Source organism: Papaver somniferum, unplaced genomic scaffold, assembly GCF_003573695.1.
Source record: "Papaver somniferum cultivar HN1 unplaced genomic scaffold, ASM357369v1 unplaced-scaffold_29, whole genome shotgun sequence".
In the NCBI taxonomy this organism is placed as follows: Eukaryota; Viridiplantae; Streptophyta; class Magnoliopsida; order Ranunculales; family Papaveraceae; genus Papaver; species Papaver somniferum.
Genome location: NW_020639929.1, coordinates 3995168 through 4015540, shown reverse-complemented (window position 1 = coordinate 4015540; position 20373 = coordinate 3995168). Strand labels below are relative to the sequence as shown.

At 38.9% G+C, this 20373-nt stretch overlaps 1 protein-coding gene and 1 long non-coding RNA gene across 7 annotated transcripts; both read right to left on the bottom strand.

Moving 5' to 3' along the window:
- Positions 1–3284: 3284 nt before the first annotated feature.
- LOC113341284 (putative F-box protein At1g33530) lies at positions 3285–6067 on the bottom strand. The gene is made up of 3 exons (XM_026586217.1): positions 5810–6067; positions 5607–5680; positions 3285–5479 (listed from the first exon to the last, which is right to left on the bottom strand). Exon 3 carries the CDS (start codon positions 5235–5237, stop codon positions 3840–3842), a length of 1398 nt encoding a protein of 465 aa, XP_026442002.1. The 5' UTR covers positions 5238–5479; positions 5607–5680; positions 5810–6067; the 3' UTR covers positions 3285–3839.
- Positions 6068–6448: 381 nt separating this feature from the next.
- On the bottom strand, positions 6449–12840 carry LOC113341312. 6 transcript variants are annotated; one of them, XR_003355874.1, is made up of 8 exons: positions 12761–12840; positions 11401–11459; positions 11227–11291; positions 10595–10805; positions 9344–9466; positions 9181–9230; positions 8001–8095; positions 6449–7827 (listed from the first exon to the last, which is right to left on the bottom strand). It is a non-coding gene; the product is annotated as an uncharacterized LOC113341312 (long non-coding RNA). The 6 variants fall into 6 exon arrangements; XR_003355875.1 differs by lacking the exon at positions 8001–8095 and having other exon boundaries at positions 10595–11012; positions 11380–11459; XR_003355876.1 differs by lacking the exon at positions 8001–8095 and having other exon boundaries at positions 11382–11459.
- Between the last annotated feature and the right edge of the window lie 7533 nt (positions 12841–20373).

The window sequence follows — 20373 nt, the reverse complement described above, 5'->3', positions numbered from 1 at the left end:
ACCACTGATCTTGTATCTTTGTTGTCTTGCCTTTGCATACTTTCCTATAAGCGATAAAAGAGTAGGTTCGGAATTACTTCTAAAGGTAATAGTATGTCCACTCCACTCTGTGGCCCATTTGAAAGCTGCTTCAGCACCTTCTATCTCTAGTTGCTCTATGTTTGTTGTAGTGGAATACAGTCCCCTTGATTCTCTAGTATGACCTGTATAGTCACAGAAAGTCATCCCAATACCTGATTTAGCATCACAGTTCATCATCGTTAGAGAAATATTGATTTGTATACCCATTTGTCTTGGTGTCTCTTCCGTCTTCGTGAATTTCAAAGTTTCATCATTTAGAGGATCGTAGAACAGAGTTTGCATTATGTTGTACCCTGGATTGTTCACTGTCTTATAGCTATTCAGATATCTTACAATGTTGTTAGCTATGTTTACACTATTTTGGCTCTCTTTTTTAAAAGTTACTTTACACCTCGTCTTCCAAATGTGCCAAATAGTGACACTACATAGTACTTGACAATCTATGCCATAGTCGCCTCTATCCGGATTTTCAAAACAGTTATTTAGCCATTCATGAAAAGAATTTGTGCCATTCCGTATAAACTGTATATCAAAATTAAAGTTCATCCACACCTATATAGAAAAATTACATTCCAGAAATAAGTGGGTTAATGTTTCTTGGCCAATATTACACAATTTGCAGGTTGTGTTTATGCTTGGGATTACTGCAGCAACTCTCATACTGTTGGACAGTATCGAGTGCGTTGCTTTCCAAATGAAAATCTTAACTGAAGGTGTGATACGCATTTTCCAAATGATGTTCCAATCTTGGTTTGTGTTGTCGGTTGAGTTGATATGATTGTAAAGTGATTTTACAGTGGAAGTGCCTGTGATATTAAGGTTCCGATGCGGAGTGTCTTCACTGTCCACAATTGGGATTTTTAATTTCTTACTCTTTTCCACTAAGTAGTTATCAAAGCATTTTTTAACTTATCAACATCCCACTCTTTACAAGAAGTAAGAAGATCGCTCACTTTTACCATGTTTTCAGTTACTGAGTTTGGTTTGGGATATGGGGGATTAGTATTTGGGATCCAAAAATCCTCCCATATATCTATATTTGTGCCATTCCATATCTCCCAAAAGCAGTGAGTTTTTATCTGTTGAATACCAGTCAACAGGCCTTTCCAAATCCAGTTATCCCTTCTATTAGGAATGGTGTTTATGTGTAGAATATCAATATTAGGATAGTATTTTTCTTTAAGAATTGTAGCACAAAGAGAGTCCGGTTTTTCATTCAATCTCCATCCCATTTTAGCTGTCATAGCTAAGTTGAAATGTTTGATATTTTTTATTCCTAAGCCCCCATCATCAAGGGACTTAGTTATACAATCCCAGTTTTTAAGAAATACTCCTTTCTTACCTTGTTCATTTAGACCTTTTTCATTTTTTCCCCACCAAAAGTTTCTTTGAATTTTTGTTAAATTGTTACAAATTTTCACCGGAATCTTAAAACAGATCATTTGATAGACTTACAACGATGAAGTTACATTCTTTATCATCACTGTTTTGCCAGCATTATTTAGGTTAGTGTCATTCCAACTCTGAACTCTAATTTTCATCTTTTCAATCAATGGTTCAAAACAAGTAATCTTAGATCTATTAGTGAAAAGTGGTGAGCCTAAGTACTTATCATTTAGGAGGATAGCCTTCACTCCCAAGATTTGTTTAACCTTTTGTCTTATACTAGTATCAGTTTTCGGGCTGAAAGAAACCCCTGATTTGTCTAAGTTTACTAGTTGGCCCGAAGCTAACCCAAAGTCTTTAAACATTTTAACCAAATTATGACACGTTTTCTCACTGACCTTACAAAAAATTAAGCAGTCATCGGCAAAAAGTAAGTGGCTAACAGAGGGTGCTTTATGAACAGTTTTGATACCTTTAATCAGGCCTAAGTTTTCAGCTTCCGTAATTGTTCTGGAGAGAGCCTTCATATAGAATAAGAACAAATAAGGGGAGATAGGGTCATCCTGTCTCAATCCTCTAGTGGGCTTAAAAACTTAGTGGGAGATCCATTAATGAGAACTGATAGAGTAGTTGTTGAGATACATTGGTGTACCAGATTACACCACTTCTCGTTAAAACCAAATTTAGTCATTATTTGAAGCAAGAAGGTCCATTCGACTCTATCGAATGCTCTTTAACCCCATAAAGCCTTTTTAGATTTGGATTTTTGCATCTTATGTATAATTTCATGAACCCTGAACTCAACAACTACTAGACTGGCATTTATCTCCACAAGTAAATTCCATCTTTCATTATTTTATTTTATCTTTCATTTTTCTTTTTTATTATTTTAGATTAATAAAGCATTTAGAGTAATGTCCTTCCGTGTGTGTGCTGGATGGCATACTTGTTACAAAAGATTGATAAGTTTGCGGCCCAAATTATATTTACTCTTCCGACAAAAATAAAATCCATAGCTAAAAAGTTTATCTCAAACTTTGTTTTGTTTCCGAAGTTTGCACTTATCATGTATCGCTGTTTCATTGTTGTTGCATACTTTCCTATCAGCAGCTTAGAATTGCTTCTGAACGAGATAGTGTGATCACTCCATTTTGTTGCCAATTGGAATGCCCGCTTCAGCCCTTTGGATTTCTAATTGCTCCCAGGAAGTGCAGTTTGCATCGAGTCCTTTGATTGTACCCATGTAGTCACAAAGAGTTAGCCCAATTCCTGCCTTTGTTGCTGAGTCCCTCATTGATAGAATTATGTTCATTTTCAAGGTCATTTGGGCTGTTTGTTCCTTTGTTTGCTGAGTTGTTATTTTAAGATTTTCGTCATCCACACGAGTATAGAAGAGGGAGTGTATTATATTGTATCATGATTTGTTTACAATCAAATAAGCATTTATAAACTTTGCTATGTTGTCTGCCATTGTTACACTGTTTTGACTCTCTTTTCGAAAAGCATTTTCAGGGTCACCTGGGCTTCATAGAATCTCTAAGATAATGAGCTTGAAGTTGAAAATATGATACTAAACCATATGAATTTGAACAGAAATTTTGAGATGAAACTATAAAAAGAAAGAATATTAAGTTCAATCTGTTCTCTTTCAGAAAATAGTTCAATCTGTTGTGTACCACTTCTGCCAGGGTTCAATGAGAATGAAATTCACTGAACCAGAATTCTGTATACATGATTTTTACAGAAAGGTTCATTATCGCCTCTCTACCTCATTCAACTGCGTGCTTCATCACCGTTTTCTGGAAAACAAAATTAGCTTTCACATACTAGCTTTCACATAAATTCTTAACATAAAAATTCATTGCAGTTTATGATGATTTCACTTTGACACACTCATCAATTTAAGCTACCTAGGTTCTCCTAATAGAGCATGACAGTAGCTCTGAAACTTGACTACTACAAGTAATCTAGTAAACTGATGACAGTTACCAAGATAAGTTACTACATGTGTACTAATTAAAAGAAGGATAAAACACTTTCGAACCTCTGTTGATATACACAAATGCGGAACACCGACGGTCTTCTCTCTCCATATCTAACTTGGAGAAATCATCAGCATCTACTCCTTGCACTCCTTCGGGTATGAAGGTTTCCAGAGACAGGAAGTTCTCCTCATGACAGTGCAGCTGATAATCCATATTGGAGCAATAAATATCATCATCACCAGAAGAATTAAAGACGTGTCGCGGTTCCTTCCTCTTAGCTCGAAAGACAGCACTCTCTTTAGAATAACTAGGCAGCACCAGCTGAATTTTTTCAGAATGCAAGTTGTAAACTTGAAGATATTCCCCATTGAACCAGTAAAGTAACACCTAATCTGAGAAACTGAAGATGCGAGTAGGAGGTGTAGTAGTACTGCCGAAACAAAAGCAGCAGGGATCTGGTGCCAGAGTGCCCAGTTCTCTTAAAAATCTGGGAGTAGAATTTACACAAACATCAAAACTCTCCTCCTTAACCCAGGCTTGCTCGACTTTATCCTTCAATACATACAAATGAACTTTACAACAACAGCAGCAGCAATTGCTACTACCCTGATGATCATCACGGCAACGATGAGGATAATCACTTATATTCCCTGGTAGTTTTTCAATACGTGCAATACAAGGAGAACCCTTGAACTCCAGAAGATGAGGATAATCAACAAGTAAGTTCTTCTTCTGCTCGTCAGTTGTACTTTTAGCTGGTAGTTGAATGAACTGAAACTTCTCGTCATGCAGATTGAACAACAGTAGCATCTCCATCTCATTATTAACATCATGTTGGATATGATTCGTTCCTGCTCCCCCCAAAGTTGCTATTATCTTCCAGACCAGACATCCACTGCTGCGGCTGCTACTAGTGGCACAGAAGATGGCTGATTTGTCACTACCAGTGGGTGATCTTAACTTTATAATAGGACGGCCACCATGAGCTGACATGGGTGTCGTTACAGCAGTGATATTTCTCCATGATTTAGTTCCCAGTGTGAAAACCACAAAATTAAGCTCGTTTTCAGCAGTACGAAAAATACTTGCCAACTTGTACTCGTTTGCTGAGGGATCGAACCCAAATCCGTGACAGATGATGTGGGCATTGGGGGTGCATATCCCAACGCTGGCTGGATAAAAGATATAGAGAAAATCATCCCTGTTTGGGTCCAAAATCATGTAGCGAGTTGAGTAATGACCCACTTCTGCCATACAAGGTAGACCATTGCAGTAACCAACCAGTTCCCACATATGAGGATGAGTAAGAGCATTCCGAAACTTGTCAAACCTTAGGACATGGTCATAAGAGTAATTTCCAGCAGTAAATTTGAAAAAGTGGCAGGCATAACTAGTATCATCAGTGTTAGGTTGAAACCCAGACCTGACATTCAAAAGACTAAAGATAACCTGGGGCTGTTTCTGCGATTGAAGGAAATGAGAATAAGTTAAGTGTTTATGATCATTGTGAATGGAGTTATACCAGAGTTTGGATACCCGAACAGACTTCAGGAGTGATGTGACTGGAAGCCTGGTTAATATTTCTTCGACAATTAAATCATGAGGAAGGCACTTCTTTCTTCGATATGCACTTTTCTTCTTCTCCATCACGGCTGGAGTATCTGTACCAATAATACAATCATTTCTTCTATATGCTCTTTTCTTCTTCTTCTCAGTCAGTGCTGAAGTATTTGTATCACCACAATCTTTTCTTTTATATGCTTGTTTCTTTGCCTTAATCGCCATTGACGTGTTTGCTGCATCTCCGGAGTCTTTACTTCTATATGCTTCTTTCTTCTTCTCAATCACTGTTGGAGTATTCGTGTCACCACAATCTTTTCTTCTACATGCCCTTTTCTCGTCTCCGTTGCTGTTGACGTATTTGTCGTGTCAGCATCACCACAATCTTTTCTTTTACATGCTCTTGTCTTCTTCTCCATCACTGCCGTAGTATTAGTAGCAGTATGGGTTGTCTTGTTAGTTGGTTCCTAGAGTGAATGTAATAATCGTTATATTATATAGTGCAAATTGACATGCTCATCATGGAATTGATACCAAAAACAATAATAAGAGCTCAAAAAAGGAAAAATTCTTGAAATTGGAATACGAGATTACCTTGGAGTTGGAAACCAGCTGAAGAAAGGAAATTTCCCCAAAATTACTTGGTTATATAGTCTTTTTTGAGAGACCTTCATTCAAAAAAAAAAAAAATCCACAAAATCTTAAGATGTCGTTTCAATTTAAGTGACCCTAAATCTGAACACATTGAAAATGAAAACGAAAATGAAATTGAAATTGAAATTGGATTGCGGGATTACCTGAGAGTTAGCTGACGCACCTCCATGACTGAATAATGAAGATGAGAATTTGGTGATAAGATATAGTAAAAAGCCATGATTGAGTTTGTTCAGTACCATTAGATGGTATGCATGAAGATCTAGAAAAAAATTAGAACTTGAAACAAAGGATCGAATAGCCAAGCTTTCTTTTTTTCTAGTAAATCAAATGAAACAAGGTTAGAATCCATCTATGATTTACATCAACTGATTAACAGGAGGAATGGATTTCATTTCTGGTGGAACAAATCTGGGTATCTGAGTGATAGAAACGATTTATCAGTGTCCCTTGCGTAACATGTTGAGCACCTATATGACTGTACCATCCACACGCACCTCAGCACCGTCAGATCTTTTTATATAGAGATGCATGTTGATGGATGCAGAATCCGACGGCTTACAGGTGCATTCTTCATTGTGTTGACATGCTCTCCTGCGACACGATAGTACAACTTCTTTTTAGGAACTGATTTCATATTTCAAATTTCAATTAGAACGGCTCTTTGGCTTTGGCTGAGGAAACAGACAACAACAGCACCACCAAGCACCAAGCAAACAAAATATGAAATTTGAAAACACTAGAGTAGACACTGCCGGCTCTTTGGCTTTGGCTGTATTTAGTAACCAAACAAAAAAAAAAAATTTGTACAATATTGACTTGGCATAAAAGGCCTACAAGCTTTGTAAACGAGATATGGATTCATTTAGCAGTAGTTTCATATACATACATGAATGATTACATACATTCTCTCATTATTGTTTCATTTTATCCTTGCTGCAGCTTACATTTATATGCTGCAGTACACAAGCCATGCAATTGCATGTAGCTACAGGTCCTCTGCTTTTGCGTTATTCTCCCCCAAGCTGAGTTCCTTTCGATCGTAGCCATGAATAGCTGCCTGGTCTCCATCACTGCCAGTGCACATATTGCTTGCCCAAAAACAAAATCAGTGTATATCAAGGGGATTATGTTTGCTTTGGACCCATTGCCTGTTTCGATTTGGTAATACCCATGACAGCACCAGAACTGCAGTTGGTTAGTTATATAGTTTCTATAGGTTCTCAGTGAACGGACAAACAAACAAAAGTCTTCAACAACCTGCATCTTCTTCTCTGGATGCCTGTGGACAAGGAAGAGTCTTTGAACTTGATAATCTTGAAAACCGTGTGCAACTGCTTTCCGATTCAGACTCGGTCAAGCCTGAAATTGTTCTTCATTGAATCCCACCAAGCCCAAAAAAAAGAAAGCCAAATAACAATCCTCTACCACCGCAACTATAGCTGATCAAAAAGGTCACTCATTCCCTGACGATATCCAACATCTCATCACCGTTAGACTGCGTAGGCTTCGGGCATGGCCATTGGGAGTGCTGCATGAAAAGACTTTACAGGGTTCTAGTTGGTCATAGTCCCACGGCCTCTACTACACTGTACTCCCTGTCTGCAACATAACAGCCTGGGTTGGAGAGTAGATAATCCACTCTGTTGGTCCTCCTCAACAGATCAAATCAAATGATTCACTGCCATGTCTCCAAGTCTTCATCTCTGCAGAATTTCGGACTGCATGCTTTGGAGGGTCACAGTGGGCTTATCAGGATCATTTTCATCACTACTTTCAGTAGCAGAAGTCTGCTGACTCTCAGGTTTTTCAATAGACCCGAGTCAAATGATTATGTAACAGCTACATAGCATCCACCCTTGTGATTCCACTCTCCTTCTTGTCTTGTTAAGTTGGCGCACTGAGGAAAATTAATCAGGAGAACCTGATCACCATCAGAGTCCTCACATTCTGGGCTCTCTTTTGACAACCGAGGAGGACTCCTCCGCAATCACATCCTTTGGAGCAGCTGAATCTGGATCTTCGACAACACTCACTGTCCCCATTGTTGTCGGTACCGTTGCGGTACCGCCGCTCCAACCGGTTGACTTGACCACGCTCATACCAATGCGCTTGAAAAGATGCACGTTTGCACTGTTTCCTCCACTTCTCAAACTGTTTTCTGCATCATGAAAAAATGAAAACCCCAATCAAAATCAATAAATCAAAAGAATTGATAGGAAAAAGAAATTTCTAGTCTTCAAATCCAGAAATCATATTCATAGCCATCAGACAATTCTACCTAAAGCACTGATCCATAGAACAACAGGAAATAAGATAAGCACACAACTCTACCTCTTCTGACTTCTACTGATCTCTCTTTCTTCTCAAGCTTCTCAGGTCATGACAGCAAAAATATAGTGATACAAAGGTAAGGAAAACAAAAAAGCCTGGCCAATTAAAGACAGAAAATTTATATTGTTATCCTAACCAGCAACAGAAGTAAAGTTTCTTAATTGCTAGAACACAATCCAACACTGGCAAGAAATTGTCCTGTTCACAATTTTTAAAATTTCCGGACATGGGATTGAATTTGGCTGACAAACCAAATTTTGTACCACGATGTAGGTTTTGGACCAGTATGCAAAACTTTATCACGATGATAGTATTTCAGATCAGGAGGCGGATTTAAGTCATAATATAACAAATATATAATCTCCAAATTTTGCTTTAAACCTAGACAGATTCAAATGAAGACAATTCATGGTAAGTTGTCACCTTGTCATGAAAAAGTGAAACAGATGCTTGCACTCCTAATACCTACCTTATAAACTACACTCAGTGCCAATCAGGACCTTGCGATTTTTTCTATGAATGACTATATAAACTTGGCCCTGGAGGTTTAGCGTTCAGACCTAAAGTTTCATACTTCGCAGTAATAAACAGCACACGCGGGTTTCAACCACTACTACACCAACGCGCAACTTACCATGTACTACCTAATCTGTTCGAAAGTAAAAATTTAATGCCGACACCATGTCGGTTAATCTTCATCTAGAACCACAAGGGTCATTATATCTTCCTTACCAAGTTACTGCTCATTCTAGATGAGCAGTAAGAAGATGATTAAACGTGCAACTTAGAGAATGATGGATGACATAAAAAGCTTCTCCAAGTTTTGCACACTGGTTTGCGTTCAAGAACCGGTTCAGTTGGTACACAAATTAACATGTCTTATGATGAAAGCCTTTTAATTGTTAAAGGAAAAAACAGAAATTTGTTGGGGTTGAAGGAAATGATTGAAAACTGGGGTCTTTTTGGAGTAAAGCCAAAGAGAGGTTTGTTGTTGGTGGTGGATCATACGAGAGAAGTAAATGGATGAAGTAGAGTTGGCTGGACCAAACCGTAGATGAAAAAAGAGGTGGAGCACACCAAACTAATGCACCATGACAATTCTAATAGCATAATTAAGAATCTGACAAAATCTTGAAATGCACAACAAAGAACCACAAAGGTTAGAAATAAAGATGCTTACACTTCAAGAACAAATGGCCAGAGTTCAGCTCTTATCTGTGGAGCAATACCCTGCATCCACAAGCAGAAAGGTCAACATCAAGGAAGCTTTAAGTAATAATCTTAAAGAAATTCGTTAAATGTAGCTTCAGGATGAACTGAAATAACTCACACAATACTGCTACCTTTTTTTCAAGAACTTGACTTCACCATCACAGAGTTTCCATCTGGGTCAAATGGATTTTCCACCGTTGAGGCGAAAGGGTTGTTTTCTTATCCTCTATGACCATGGTGATCTAAGATGTCCTCTGAAAATAAAGATTAAATCACATTGTCAGCTGAAGAGAAACGCAATAGATATAACTTAGGGGTGATTTATCTATAAACATAAACAACTTAAGAAACGCAACATAACAACATCATCTGCTCCTAGCATAGTTAAATCTATATCCCAAATAGGCATGGTGATGTTTTAGCATTTCGAACAGCGAAATAACCCATATGAATGCGTAGCACAGTTAAGAATACGAGAAAGTGGATCTTTGAACCAAAAGTTCTGAAACATATAAATGTGCACAAGCCCGGGTGACGACGACAGTACGATATTATATTTCAGAATATCCCTGTGCCGACGATGCTGGTACTGGTGTTGGACATCAACAAATCCACTAGCTGTCAACCTTAGTGCTTTTGCAAATTAGTTCTATAAAGAAATTGGCTGTCGTTTTCTTCATTATAAGACTGGATATACAGCCATTTTATTTTTCTCATGAAGAATATACATAAACGTTAAACTCTACCCATGTTACCATTACATAGACACAAACTAATGCACCTCCAGTGTGAAGAATATCTGAGAATCCTTCTTCCATATAAGAAGAAACAAACAAACATAGACGACCATAAATGCATCTAGCGCAAACAACAGTCGAGCCAATTGGCAACTCATGTGCTCAACCCTAAATTGGTAAACTGAACAGCAGCATAAAAATATAGGCAGTGCACCCTGAATATACACCCACTGATAATGAATACAAACTGATTCAATTCAATTGTGTTTTCTTAGTCACTGTTTACATGCAATTTTCTCTAATCAAGTAGTTTACTAGTGGTATGGGAGGGAAGCATTTCCTATAATAATGAAAAAGTAACAAAACAAAAATATAGCAAGGAGAGAGTTGCGTACTGTAGTTATCTATTTCCTTATTCAATGTTTGGCAAAACAAAACAAAACAAAACAAAACAAAACAAAATCCACCTAAACTTAAACTGCTAATCATATAAATTCAACTGAAGAACAAAACATAATGGAGCAATTCAAGATCAGATCTTAATAAGTAGTACTTGTTAGGGTTATTGTGCTGATCCTAAAAAATTAAATTTCATTGTAAAATTATTTATAGGGTTTCTGTTTAAAGAAAAAGGGAACTAATTACCTAAGAGAGTGTATCAGTGTACACAGGGCAACCAAGACAAGACCAGTGATGGCAACTATTATCCGAGGTAGTCAGCCATTAGTCCCGCCACCACTACCGCCAATCGAAGATTCTGCCGCCACTGCTCCCTGAAACTACTAATAAATCCCTCCCTACGACCAACACCTGAAGAGAATCACCCTTTATGAATGCCATCGACCACCACTGCTCCCTAAAACATTGAATCCCATTCGCCTTATTGATCATAAAAAATGGTAGTAGTGTTCACACAAGATGTTTACTTCACAGATAGTAGTTGTAGACTAACTAGGAGTAGCACTGAATTTTCTGTAGTGTGAACTGGATCTGATTCTGTACCAAGTAATATTATCTTGTCTCCTGCAGTTTCAAAAGAAATGGGCACACAATGCAGTAACTACTGCATGCGTGACTTCACTATGAAATACTACTACCACCCATCATTCATACTTCATCATTTTTGCTGAGAACTACAACCTATATTTTTTAAGACAAAACCAACCAAAATGCAAAATAAAATTTGGCAAAACAATATTTCGCTTGAAGAATAAATACACAGTTCATGGGCTTGAATTTCTAGTTTCTTTTATGCCTTTGAATGAGTTCTAACTCACCTTAAATGGATGGGAAAATGGCAAAACAGAATTGTAAGCGAATTCTCATTTCCGATCACGTAACCCTGAAATCAAACAAGTTGGATATCAGTTAGAAGATTGTCAAACACTAGAAATTTTTGAATCATTTTATTAGAAACTATAGAAGTTCACACTTCAGACCGCCTTCGAGACCTGAAACGCTTTTTATGGACCGATTCCATTGTTGCTAACGTTTAGAAGTGTGACTTTGCCTGAAAATTCATGTGAAAATAATCTGAAATTCTCAATATACATATACTAAAAACATAATAATGCATGTCTTAAATGAATAAAAAGGAGTGAGAATCAGAATGTAATCAAGTTTACATTCTACCAGAGACGACAATTCAAGGAAAGACGTAGTAGTTTCAGAACCTTAGCTGATTGAATAACCTAAACCATAGCAAAGGTGAAGCAAATCAAGAATTTATCTACACGATGCATGAATCGAAATATCAATCAGGGGTTTATGGTTTAAGAAAATGGAATTGTCACAACGAATGTTATGACGACAACCACCCCGGCAGGAATAATCATACAGACAGCCTCCTTTACTCTTACGCGCTGATGATAAAGCTAGTTCAGACTGACATTGTTCATAAATATTCATACTACAGATTTCAGCAAGTTACTTTGGATTCTTGTGTTTGTTCAACCGCAGATAAGACTCTCCACGAAGCCCAACAAGCTCCAATCACACTGTTACATCCAACACAAAGTAGATTCTTCCCTCCCACAATCAATTCGAAAAGTATATGAAAACCATTGAAGCTCATTTGCCGTATAATGGCTGATAAATGCTAACAAGTCTTTTCATTGTGGTAAAAGTGATTTTCTTAAAATCAGGTACAACAAGTAGAAATCACTCGTAACAATTCATAAGCTCTCCAAATAGACATAGGAGGAAACTGATAATAAGAGAAAAGGAACGTTGTTCAGTTGAAGAGTTATACTTGTAACTACAAATTTATTTACCAGACTAATTGTGTCACAGCTGTAGCTTCTTTGGGACTTTGCTGGTTGGACATCATCCGGAATACACTATTGTAAAAACAAAGTACTAGGACTGAAAACAATGTTTTAGATGATGCTATCACACCAAAAGTTAACAGCTCACGGCTGCCCTAAGTTCTACAATCTAGTGAGCTAGTACAGAAATAACATGCACCACATGAAACAATCTAACAAGAACATGGGACAAAGTAACTGAAAATCATCATCTCACATTTAGCATTTGCATTTAGCAGTACTCTATTAGGTCATCTAATGCTGAATGGAAACCACAAATTTCTTCAACCCAATCAAAACCCATTACTTCCACAACAACAACAAAAATCCATAAAATGTAACTAATCCAATCAAAAATGAAATTAATCCAACCAAAAACTGGAATTAATCCGATCGAGAGAGAGAGAGAGCTCTTAACTGGTTTTTTAATTTAAACCCTAGAAATAAAATCCATTAGATACAGAAAATCAAAATGAGAGAAAGAAAGAGGAATAGTACGAAATACCTATGTTGATCATGACTTATTCATCCTTCGTCCTCATCATCTTCAAAAAGAAATTCTAGGGTTTTCTGTCTGAAGTGAACTCGAAGCGAAATCAAAGATGGAAAATGAATTTGGTATTTAAAAACTCGGGGGCCCATTGAGACGGCGGCATTTCCACGCCTGATTCGATTGTGCCCGGGTCAAGAGCTACCTGACAGGGTCACCAAAAACAAAAACAAAAAATCTTGAAGTACCGACCCGAAAACACTTCAAAAACCGGAAATGCTTGGGTTTGAATCCCACGAGCCATCCCGATTCTGATTTGTGTTAGAGAGAGGAGGTGGGACCCACTCCTACAAACCGCCGAGCCGTAAGAGAGTTCTTTCTTTTTTTTCTTCTTGGAACACACTGTGGGACCCGCCCACAGTGAGTGTATCATTTTCGTTCAAAAACCGCCACTTCTCATATTCTAAAAATGATGGGCCCAAAAGTGGGACCCCTGTTAAATTTCGGAGGTGCGGGATACGTTCTCATGTGAGAGGCGATTTTTACTTTGCTTAAAGAGATGGTACGTGTAGAAGAGCTCAAATAAAAAACAGACTAACTCATTACGAGTCAGGGATTGACTCAGGCAGCAAAAAAAGAATCCTATTATAAGGCCTATTCCTCTGCATATGCAGTAAAAAAAACTAGTTTGGCATACCAGGTGGCATGGCAAAAAATTGCGCCACTGAGCGACAGACTTTTTAGTGGGCGATTTTATGAATAACAAAATATTGATGGCGCCATACTTTTCAACGCGCGATGTAAATAATACCGCTGGCAATAGTAAGATTATCGATCAGTAGGTATTCTGCAACGACTATTTTCCCCTGCTGGTTCCTATATATATATATATATATACACGCCCTTGTATTTCTCCGGATTACTCACACATACTTCTACTTATATATTTCATTAATTTCTTTTTCTACATTCTCAATTTTAAATTTCCTAATCATCAATGGCGAGATCCAATGAAGAGGGGAGTGTTATTATGAATCGATTTAAATTACAACAAGAAATGTATCGAAAGAGGTTGCATGAACTTGAAGATGAGGAAGTTGAAGATAAAAAAACTAATCGACACTTTGATGCTGGTACATACGAGCGAAATACCTAGAATTCTAAAGACCAAAGAAATATTATCAAGAAGATACACGTATTGTGGGAGGGAATTTTACTAGCAAAAGTTGATGCTCGATTATTTTCTTCCCAATTGTGTGTATTCTGATCAAAATTTCAAGGTCGATTCTACATGCCCCCTCATCTGGTGAAAAAAGATTATTGACGAGCTTTGTGGAGTAAAACCTCAATTTAGTTATCAGGTTGATGCATTGAATACCAGAGGTCATAATCCTGAACAAAATGTTACTTCGACTTTAAGGATTCTAGGTTACGGCACTCAAGCTTGGGCTGTCAATGGATACTCATTACCCGGACCCGGAATCGGACCCTGTAGAAATGGGTCCGGTTCTGGGTCCTAAAGTTGGACCCGACGGGTAATTACCCAATTGGACCCGAATCTTAACAGGTTCAAATTGGTAATACCCTTCGGGTACCCACGGGTATTCTAACTTTTATTCATATTTTTAGGAAGATTATAAGTATTTTCTTTAGTAACGGCTTGGATTTTTTTCATTTCTCGTTTTTTTCTTATATTTAGTCTTTATTTAATACAAGAAAAGAAATAAATTTTTATAAAAATAATTTTGACTCAAGGTAAAAAGAAAAAGATGTTAAGTTTTTGAATCTTTTTTTGTAATTTCTTGATACCCAATGGGTACCCGGAACCGACAGGTACCCCCCTCCGGTTTTGGGTCCATGAATTTAGGAACTGGACCCATAACCTTTAAGAATCGGATCCGACTTTTATAAGTAGGGTCCGGGTCCAGTGATACCCTGGAGGACCCGGGCCCATTGACATCCCTAACTTCAGCGGATGCGAATGATGAGTACCTTCGTATTGGTAAAACACCTTCATTCACTTACCTTTCATTTCTTTGTGAAGTAATGATTAATCATTTTGGTCCAACATATTTACGAAAACCAACCGAGGAAGATGTTAGACAAACATTTAGGGAGAATGAGGAAAGAGAATTTCCAAAAATACTAGGTATAAGAATAGAGAAATCAACAACACCAATTGAAGATTGTTTTTGTTCCTAGAGTCTACCATGTCTTGTTCTATCTCTATCCTTTAACTCATTCAGTTCAATATCATGATTATTTGGAATAATTCTTTCAAGACTTAGATAATGATTACTATAAACAAAATCCACTGGCAATAAAATTAACCCTAAAGTAAAAAAGATCAGAAATGCTGGACATTTACTTCAAATTTGAAGCTGCTCAACTTGGTTGCCTCACATATATACATCGCACAAATGACATTCCTAAATTTCTACTAAGTCCACAATATACTCTATTAATTTTTGTATACGAAATCAATACCAATTAAAATAATAGTAAAATAATACGGCCTTGTTTGGTAAAATATATAATTATCTATGATCATAAATAGATAAATGATTTTGGTATAATCATTTTAAAAATAAATTTCTCAAACACTTTTTCTAAATAATTAATTCTCTTAGAATGATGATCTCGAAAAGGAGAAGAAAGAACAATGATTTAGGACTTTTTTTAGTCCGATGTTGTTTTTTTTGCCTCTCTCTTTAAAGTTTAGAGAAAATAAGAAGAAAAAATTCAATTTGAGTTTGCTAAAAAAAATAATTGATTATAATAAATTTTCAAAACAACTTTTTTCTGTTTATGGAAATAATGCATTTTTTCAATTATGATTAAAATAAGCAATTATTATAATGGTTACCAAACTGAAAAGACGAGGGTACCCAAATATACCTCAATCTAAAAAAATTCCACCTATAAGTCCCTTCTCCGAAAATGATTGTCTATGGACAGTGTCGAGACAATACAACTAATCGGTTGCGCACTTCGTATATCGTCTATGGATATTAGATCGAGAAAATACAACAACGAAGTATGTTTACTTGATACTCGGTTCGGACTTAACCAAACACTCTAGGATTGCTTATCAAGTAAATTGGAATTAACTTTTGTGTATTTTACTTCTAATTATAATAAACAATTATAATTGCGGAAATAGAAAAATAAAAGACACGACAAGATTTTATTAACGAGGAAAAAAAAATGCAGAAAAACCGCGGGATCTAGTCCAGTTTGAATACTCTAAAATTAAGCCGCTATACAAAATCTAAACCAACTTCATATAGTTGAGACCAAGCAACTAAACCTATAGTTCACCTAGTTTCCTCAGTATCCCTGCGCCTCCAACTTGTAATAAGTCATGCACTTGGAACAATTCCTTTGGTTCGTATTCCAAACAGTAAAGGAACAACAAGTATGTTCGGTTACAACTCTTTTCAAACAAAGTGATATGAGTCTGACAAAGGCTCTTCCGTTTAACCAATAAACTCCTTTGTCGGGTCGTTAGATCTCTTCTTTACCAATCACCAAAGTGATTGTAAGACTTAAGCCATGATAGCACAACTTCATCTTGGGCGGATTATAGGTAGGGTGCACAGTGCATCCTCCATCCTCATCCTCTCTTGGGTTTCAAATTTCAAATCTTTATTCATCCTCCATGAGTCCTGACTCATTAGAACGGCTCGTTGGCATTGGCTGAGCAAAACACAACAGCACCAAGGGCAACAAAAAAAAAAACTCGGTTCGTAATGTTAATATCAAAATTTCGGTTTAGGTCCTACCCGTCCTAGCTATTACACATGACCTCACAATACCAATAATAGTAAGAGAGATAGTTGCCTTTCCATTGTACCTTGTCCTTCCTTATATAGGATTTTCTAAAAACCCCTCTTTTCATGACATCATGCCACATGTCCTAAACCTTCTTAATTACCACTAATGTCATTTCTTAACATAACCTCTTCCTTCTTTGTTAATTCCTCCTTTTGTCCTTCCACCCTTTATGGGTATCTTTTATGTGGGCTTGGATTTAGTCTCCAAATCCTTATTTCTTGACCCAAGTTTATCCCTACTCTTTTGGGGCATCCCCAACCCACTAAGGGGTGTTATTTTTCATGTATCAACATTAGTCCCCTGGCTATTGGGTTAGTCGTCGGACGATCCAATAGCCAACTCTTTTCATGCATTATATCATTTATTTATTATTATTCTTTTAGGTACCTCGTGTCGTTGAGGAAATGACGGTTTGTCGGAGCATTTATGGCGTTTTCTTCTTTATATAGCAACAAAGAAATTCCAAACGAATCAATTTAAGTCCTTGCCTTTGTATTTGTTTCCTGACACTTCACAAAGATGGCTCACAATCTTCACGGGTACTATTAACTTTATCACCAGCTCTCGTGTTAGTCTCGATGTTCAAAGATTTGGAATTAACGCGCCTGCTACTAGTGGAGGCTGAGATCGAGATGCTTTGTAGTCATAAGTCGGCTAGTAGGGCTTCCACGCTCACTCAGGTTGTGGAGTCCCTTGAGGCGCGCCAGGCCGCTGATGAAACTGGACGATTGACATCCGCGCTCCAGCATGCCTTGGACGATGCCGTTACAGCGCGTAATGCTGCCACCTTGTTACTTACTGAATCTCTGAAAATGAAAGCAACCATCGGGTATGCCATTGCTGATTGTCGCTCGCACATCTCTGGTCATGCAGCTCCGCGCCTCCTCGGGCATACACTGTCTTTGGTTGTTGTTTCTGCGGTTGTGAATCCGTCTTATCTCGGGGATGATTTTTCACGTTTATTGATATTGCGGGAAGAGATAGGCGTGTTGCGCGATTTCATACAAGCCCGTCTGGACGTGGCACGTCGGGATTGTGATGAGCATGAGGGCACTCTTTCATTGGCTCGCGGGGCGAAGTCCAAGGGGAAGATCATTCGAGATATCCATAAACTTTTGAGTGATGCCGATTGGGGACTATCTCGAGCCAGCGTTGAAGGACGGTTGAACTAAGCGTTGTTTTTTTTAGTTTTCCTTGTTTCTTGTTCTTTTGACGCACTTTCCTTATGAGTCCCCCCAACCCCCATCCCCCCGTCATTTGTATTGGATTGTTCTTCTTTAGTTAATTGCTTGTTTTTGACCTTGTGAATACTGTCCTGCTGGCTATGAGCTTTAGTTATCGATTCCCCGGTGTTCACATCTGGTATATATTGGGATTGCTACCTTTTCCTTAATACGACTCGACACGTGTTTATTCGTGCAGAAAAAAGGGGGAGGTGGTGATTAATTGCATGGTAATCCACGCCAGCGTCTTATATATGTGTCTTCGTATGTAGTTCTTGTTTCTTGGTTTAAGCCATCATATCTATCTATACCTTTTCTAATCAAATCGCCAGCATGGCCAATTCTCTTCATGGGTATATTCTAGACTTGGCACCCATTCCCATGTTAGTCTCGGAAACGTTTAAGCGGGACGAGCTGAAACGACTTCTGCTCATAAAAGTCGAGATTGAAGAGCTTCGGGCCTAGAGAAAGGTGAATAGGGACGCTAAACGCGCGAATTTCGGGGCACAGTATGAGATGTACCAAGCTTCTCGGTAAACCGAATCGTCCGGTCGGGTGTCGTCGGAGACCCGACGGGCATTGGATGAGGCTATCACTGCTCGTGATGCGGTCGATCGATTGTTCGCGGATTCCCTGATGATGGTAGCTACTATGGATCGCGCCATCTATGATTGCCATCTTTGGATCTCTCATCAGGGGGTCTTACCACTTCTTTGGACATACCCTGACCTTAGCAGCTGCATCCACGCTTGTATCTTACTCTTATCTCGAGGACGAGTTGGCTCGTTTATTGATCCTGAAGGAGGAAGCGGGCCTATTGTGGATGCTCAGGTTGATTCATCAGGATAAGGTGCACAAGGAATACGACGATCATGAGGATACTCTTTCGGTCGCCCATGGGGCCGGGGCTGAGACTAATGTTATTCAGGACATCCTTAATCTGGTGAATGAAGCTGGTCAGGATCTCCGTTTGGCTACTGCGCAATGCGACGATGGACGCTTGATGGTGGAATCTTTGGACGGGGACATTGCTCGTTGTCGGGCGTTGATAGCTGGTTAGGTTGTGTGTCCCTCTGTGGGATGTCTTTAGTTATCTAGTTTTTTATTTATATAAGTGATCTTCGCTTTTTAATTTGAAAGTATTGTTATCCGTTTGTATAACAAGGGGTTACTGGGTGGAGTGGATGTTTGCTGAAAGCGCTTACTCATTCCCCCTCTCCTCCCTCTCTATTTTTTGTGAGGATGGTGAGGTGGACGTTTTCTAAACGCGCTTGTTTCCCCTCCTTTTCATGCAGAGATTCTCTTATTTCAAGGATGCTGGCTGAGGCGGGTATTGGTTAAGCGCGCTTACTCCCCCTCCCCTTTTTGTCCTTTTGTTTCAATGGTTTTGGGTGGGGAGGGCGTTGGTTAAACGCGCCTACTCCCCCCCTTTTTTATTTCTTTTGTTTCAAGGATACTGGGTAGGGCATGCGTTGGTTAAACGCGCCTACTCCTCCCCTTTTTTGTTTGTATTCTTTTGTTTCAAGGGTTTTGGGTGGGGCGGGCGTTGGTTAAACGCGCCTACTACCCCCCTTTTTTTTGTTCTTTTGTTTCAAGGATACTGGGTGGGGCGGGCATTGGTTAAACGCGCCTACTTCCCTCCCCCCCTTTTTTTTCTTTTGTTTCAAGGATACTGGGTGGGGAAGCCGTTGATTAAACGCGCCTACTCCCCCTAATTTTTCAAGGGTACTGGGTGGGGTGGGCGTTGGTTAAACGCACCTACCCTCCCCCTCCCCTCCCTTTTTTGTTCTTTTGTTTCAAGGATACTGGGTGGGCCGGGCGTTGGTTAAACGCGCCTACTCCCCCCTTTTTTGTCCCTTTGTTTCAAGGGTCTTTAGGTGGGGCGGGAGTTGGTTAAAAGCGCCTACTCCCCCCCCACCCTTTTTCAAGGATTTTGGGTTTTGCTGGGAGACTATTTTGAAGGATTTGAGACTTTTGCAGGATTTGCCAGTCGATCAGGCGCCTTTGGCTGCCCTGAGGCTCTTTTGAAGGTTTTCAGTCAATTGGGCGCTTTCGGCTGTCCCGAAGATTTGTATAATGTGTTAGTCTATCAGGCGCCTTTGGCTGCCCTGAGACCTTTTGTAGAATTTGTCAGTCGACCAGGGGGGCCATGGATGCCCTGAGACATTTTGTAAAATTTGTCAGTCAATCAGGCGCCCTTGGCTTCCCTGAGACCTTTTGTAGAATGTCCGTCGATCAGGCGCCCTTGGCTGCCCTGAGACCTTTTGCAGAATTTGTCAGTCGATCAGGCGCCCTTGGCTGTCCTGAGACCTTTTGTAGAATTTGTCAGTCAATCAGGCTCCTTGGCTGTCCTGAGACCTTTTGTAAAGTTTGTCAGTCGATCAGGCGCCCTTGGCTTCCCTGAGACCTTTTGTAGAATTTGTCAGTCAATCAGGCGCCCTTGGCTGTCCTGAGACCTTTTGTAAAGTTTTTCAGTCAATCAGGCGCCTTTGGCTTCCCTGAGACCTTTTGTAGAATTTTTCAGTCGATCAGGCGTCTTTGGCTGTCCCGAGACCTTTTGTAAAGTTT

Excerpts from the sequence above, each read along its gene's own strand:
- LOC113341284 (XM_026586217.1), bottom strand. The coding sequence starts at position 5,237 with ATGGCGATTAAGGCAAAGAAACAAGCATATAAAAGAAAAGATTGTGGT.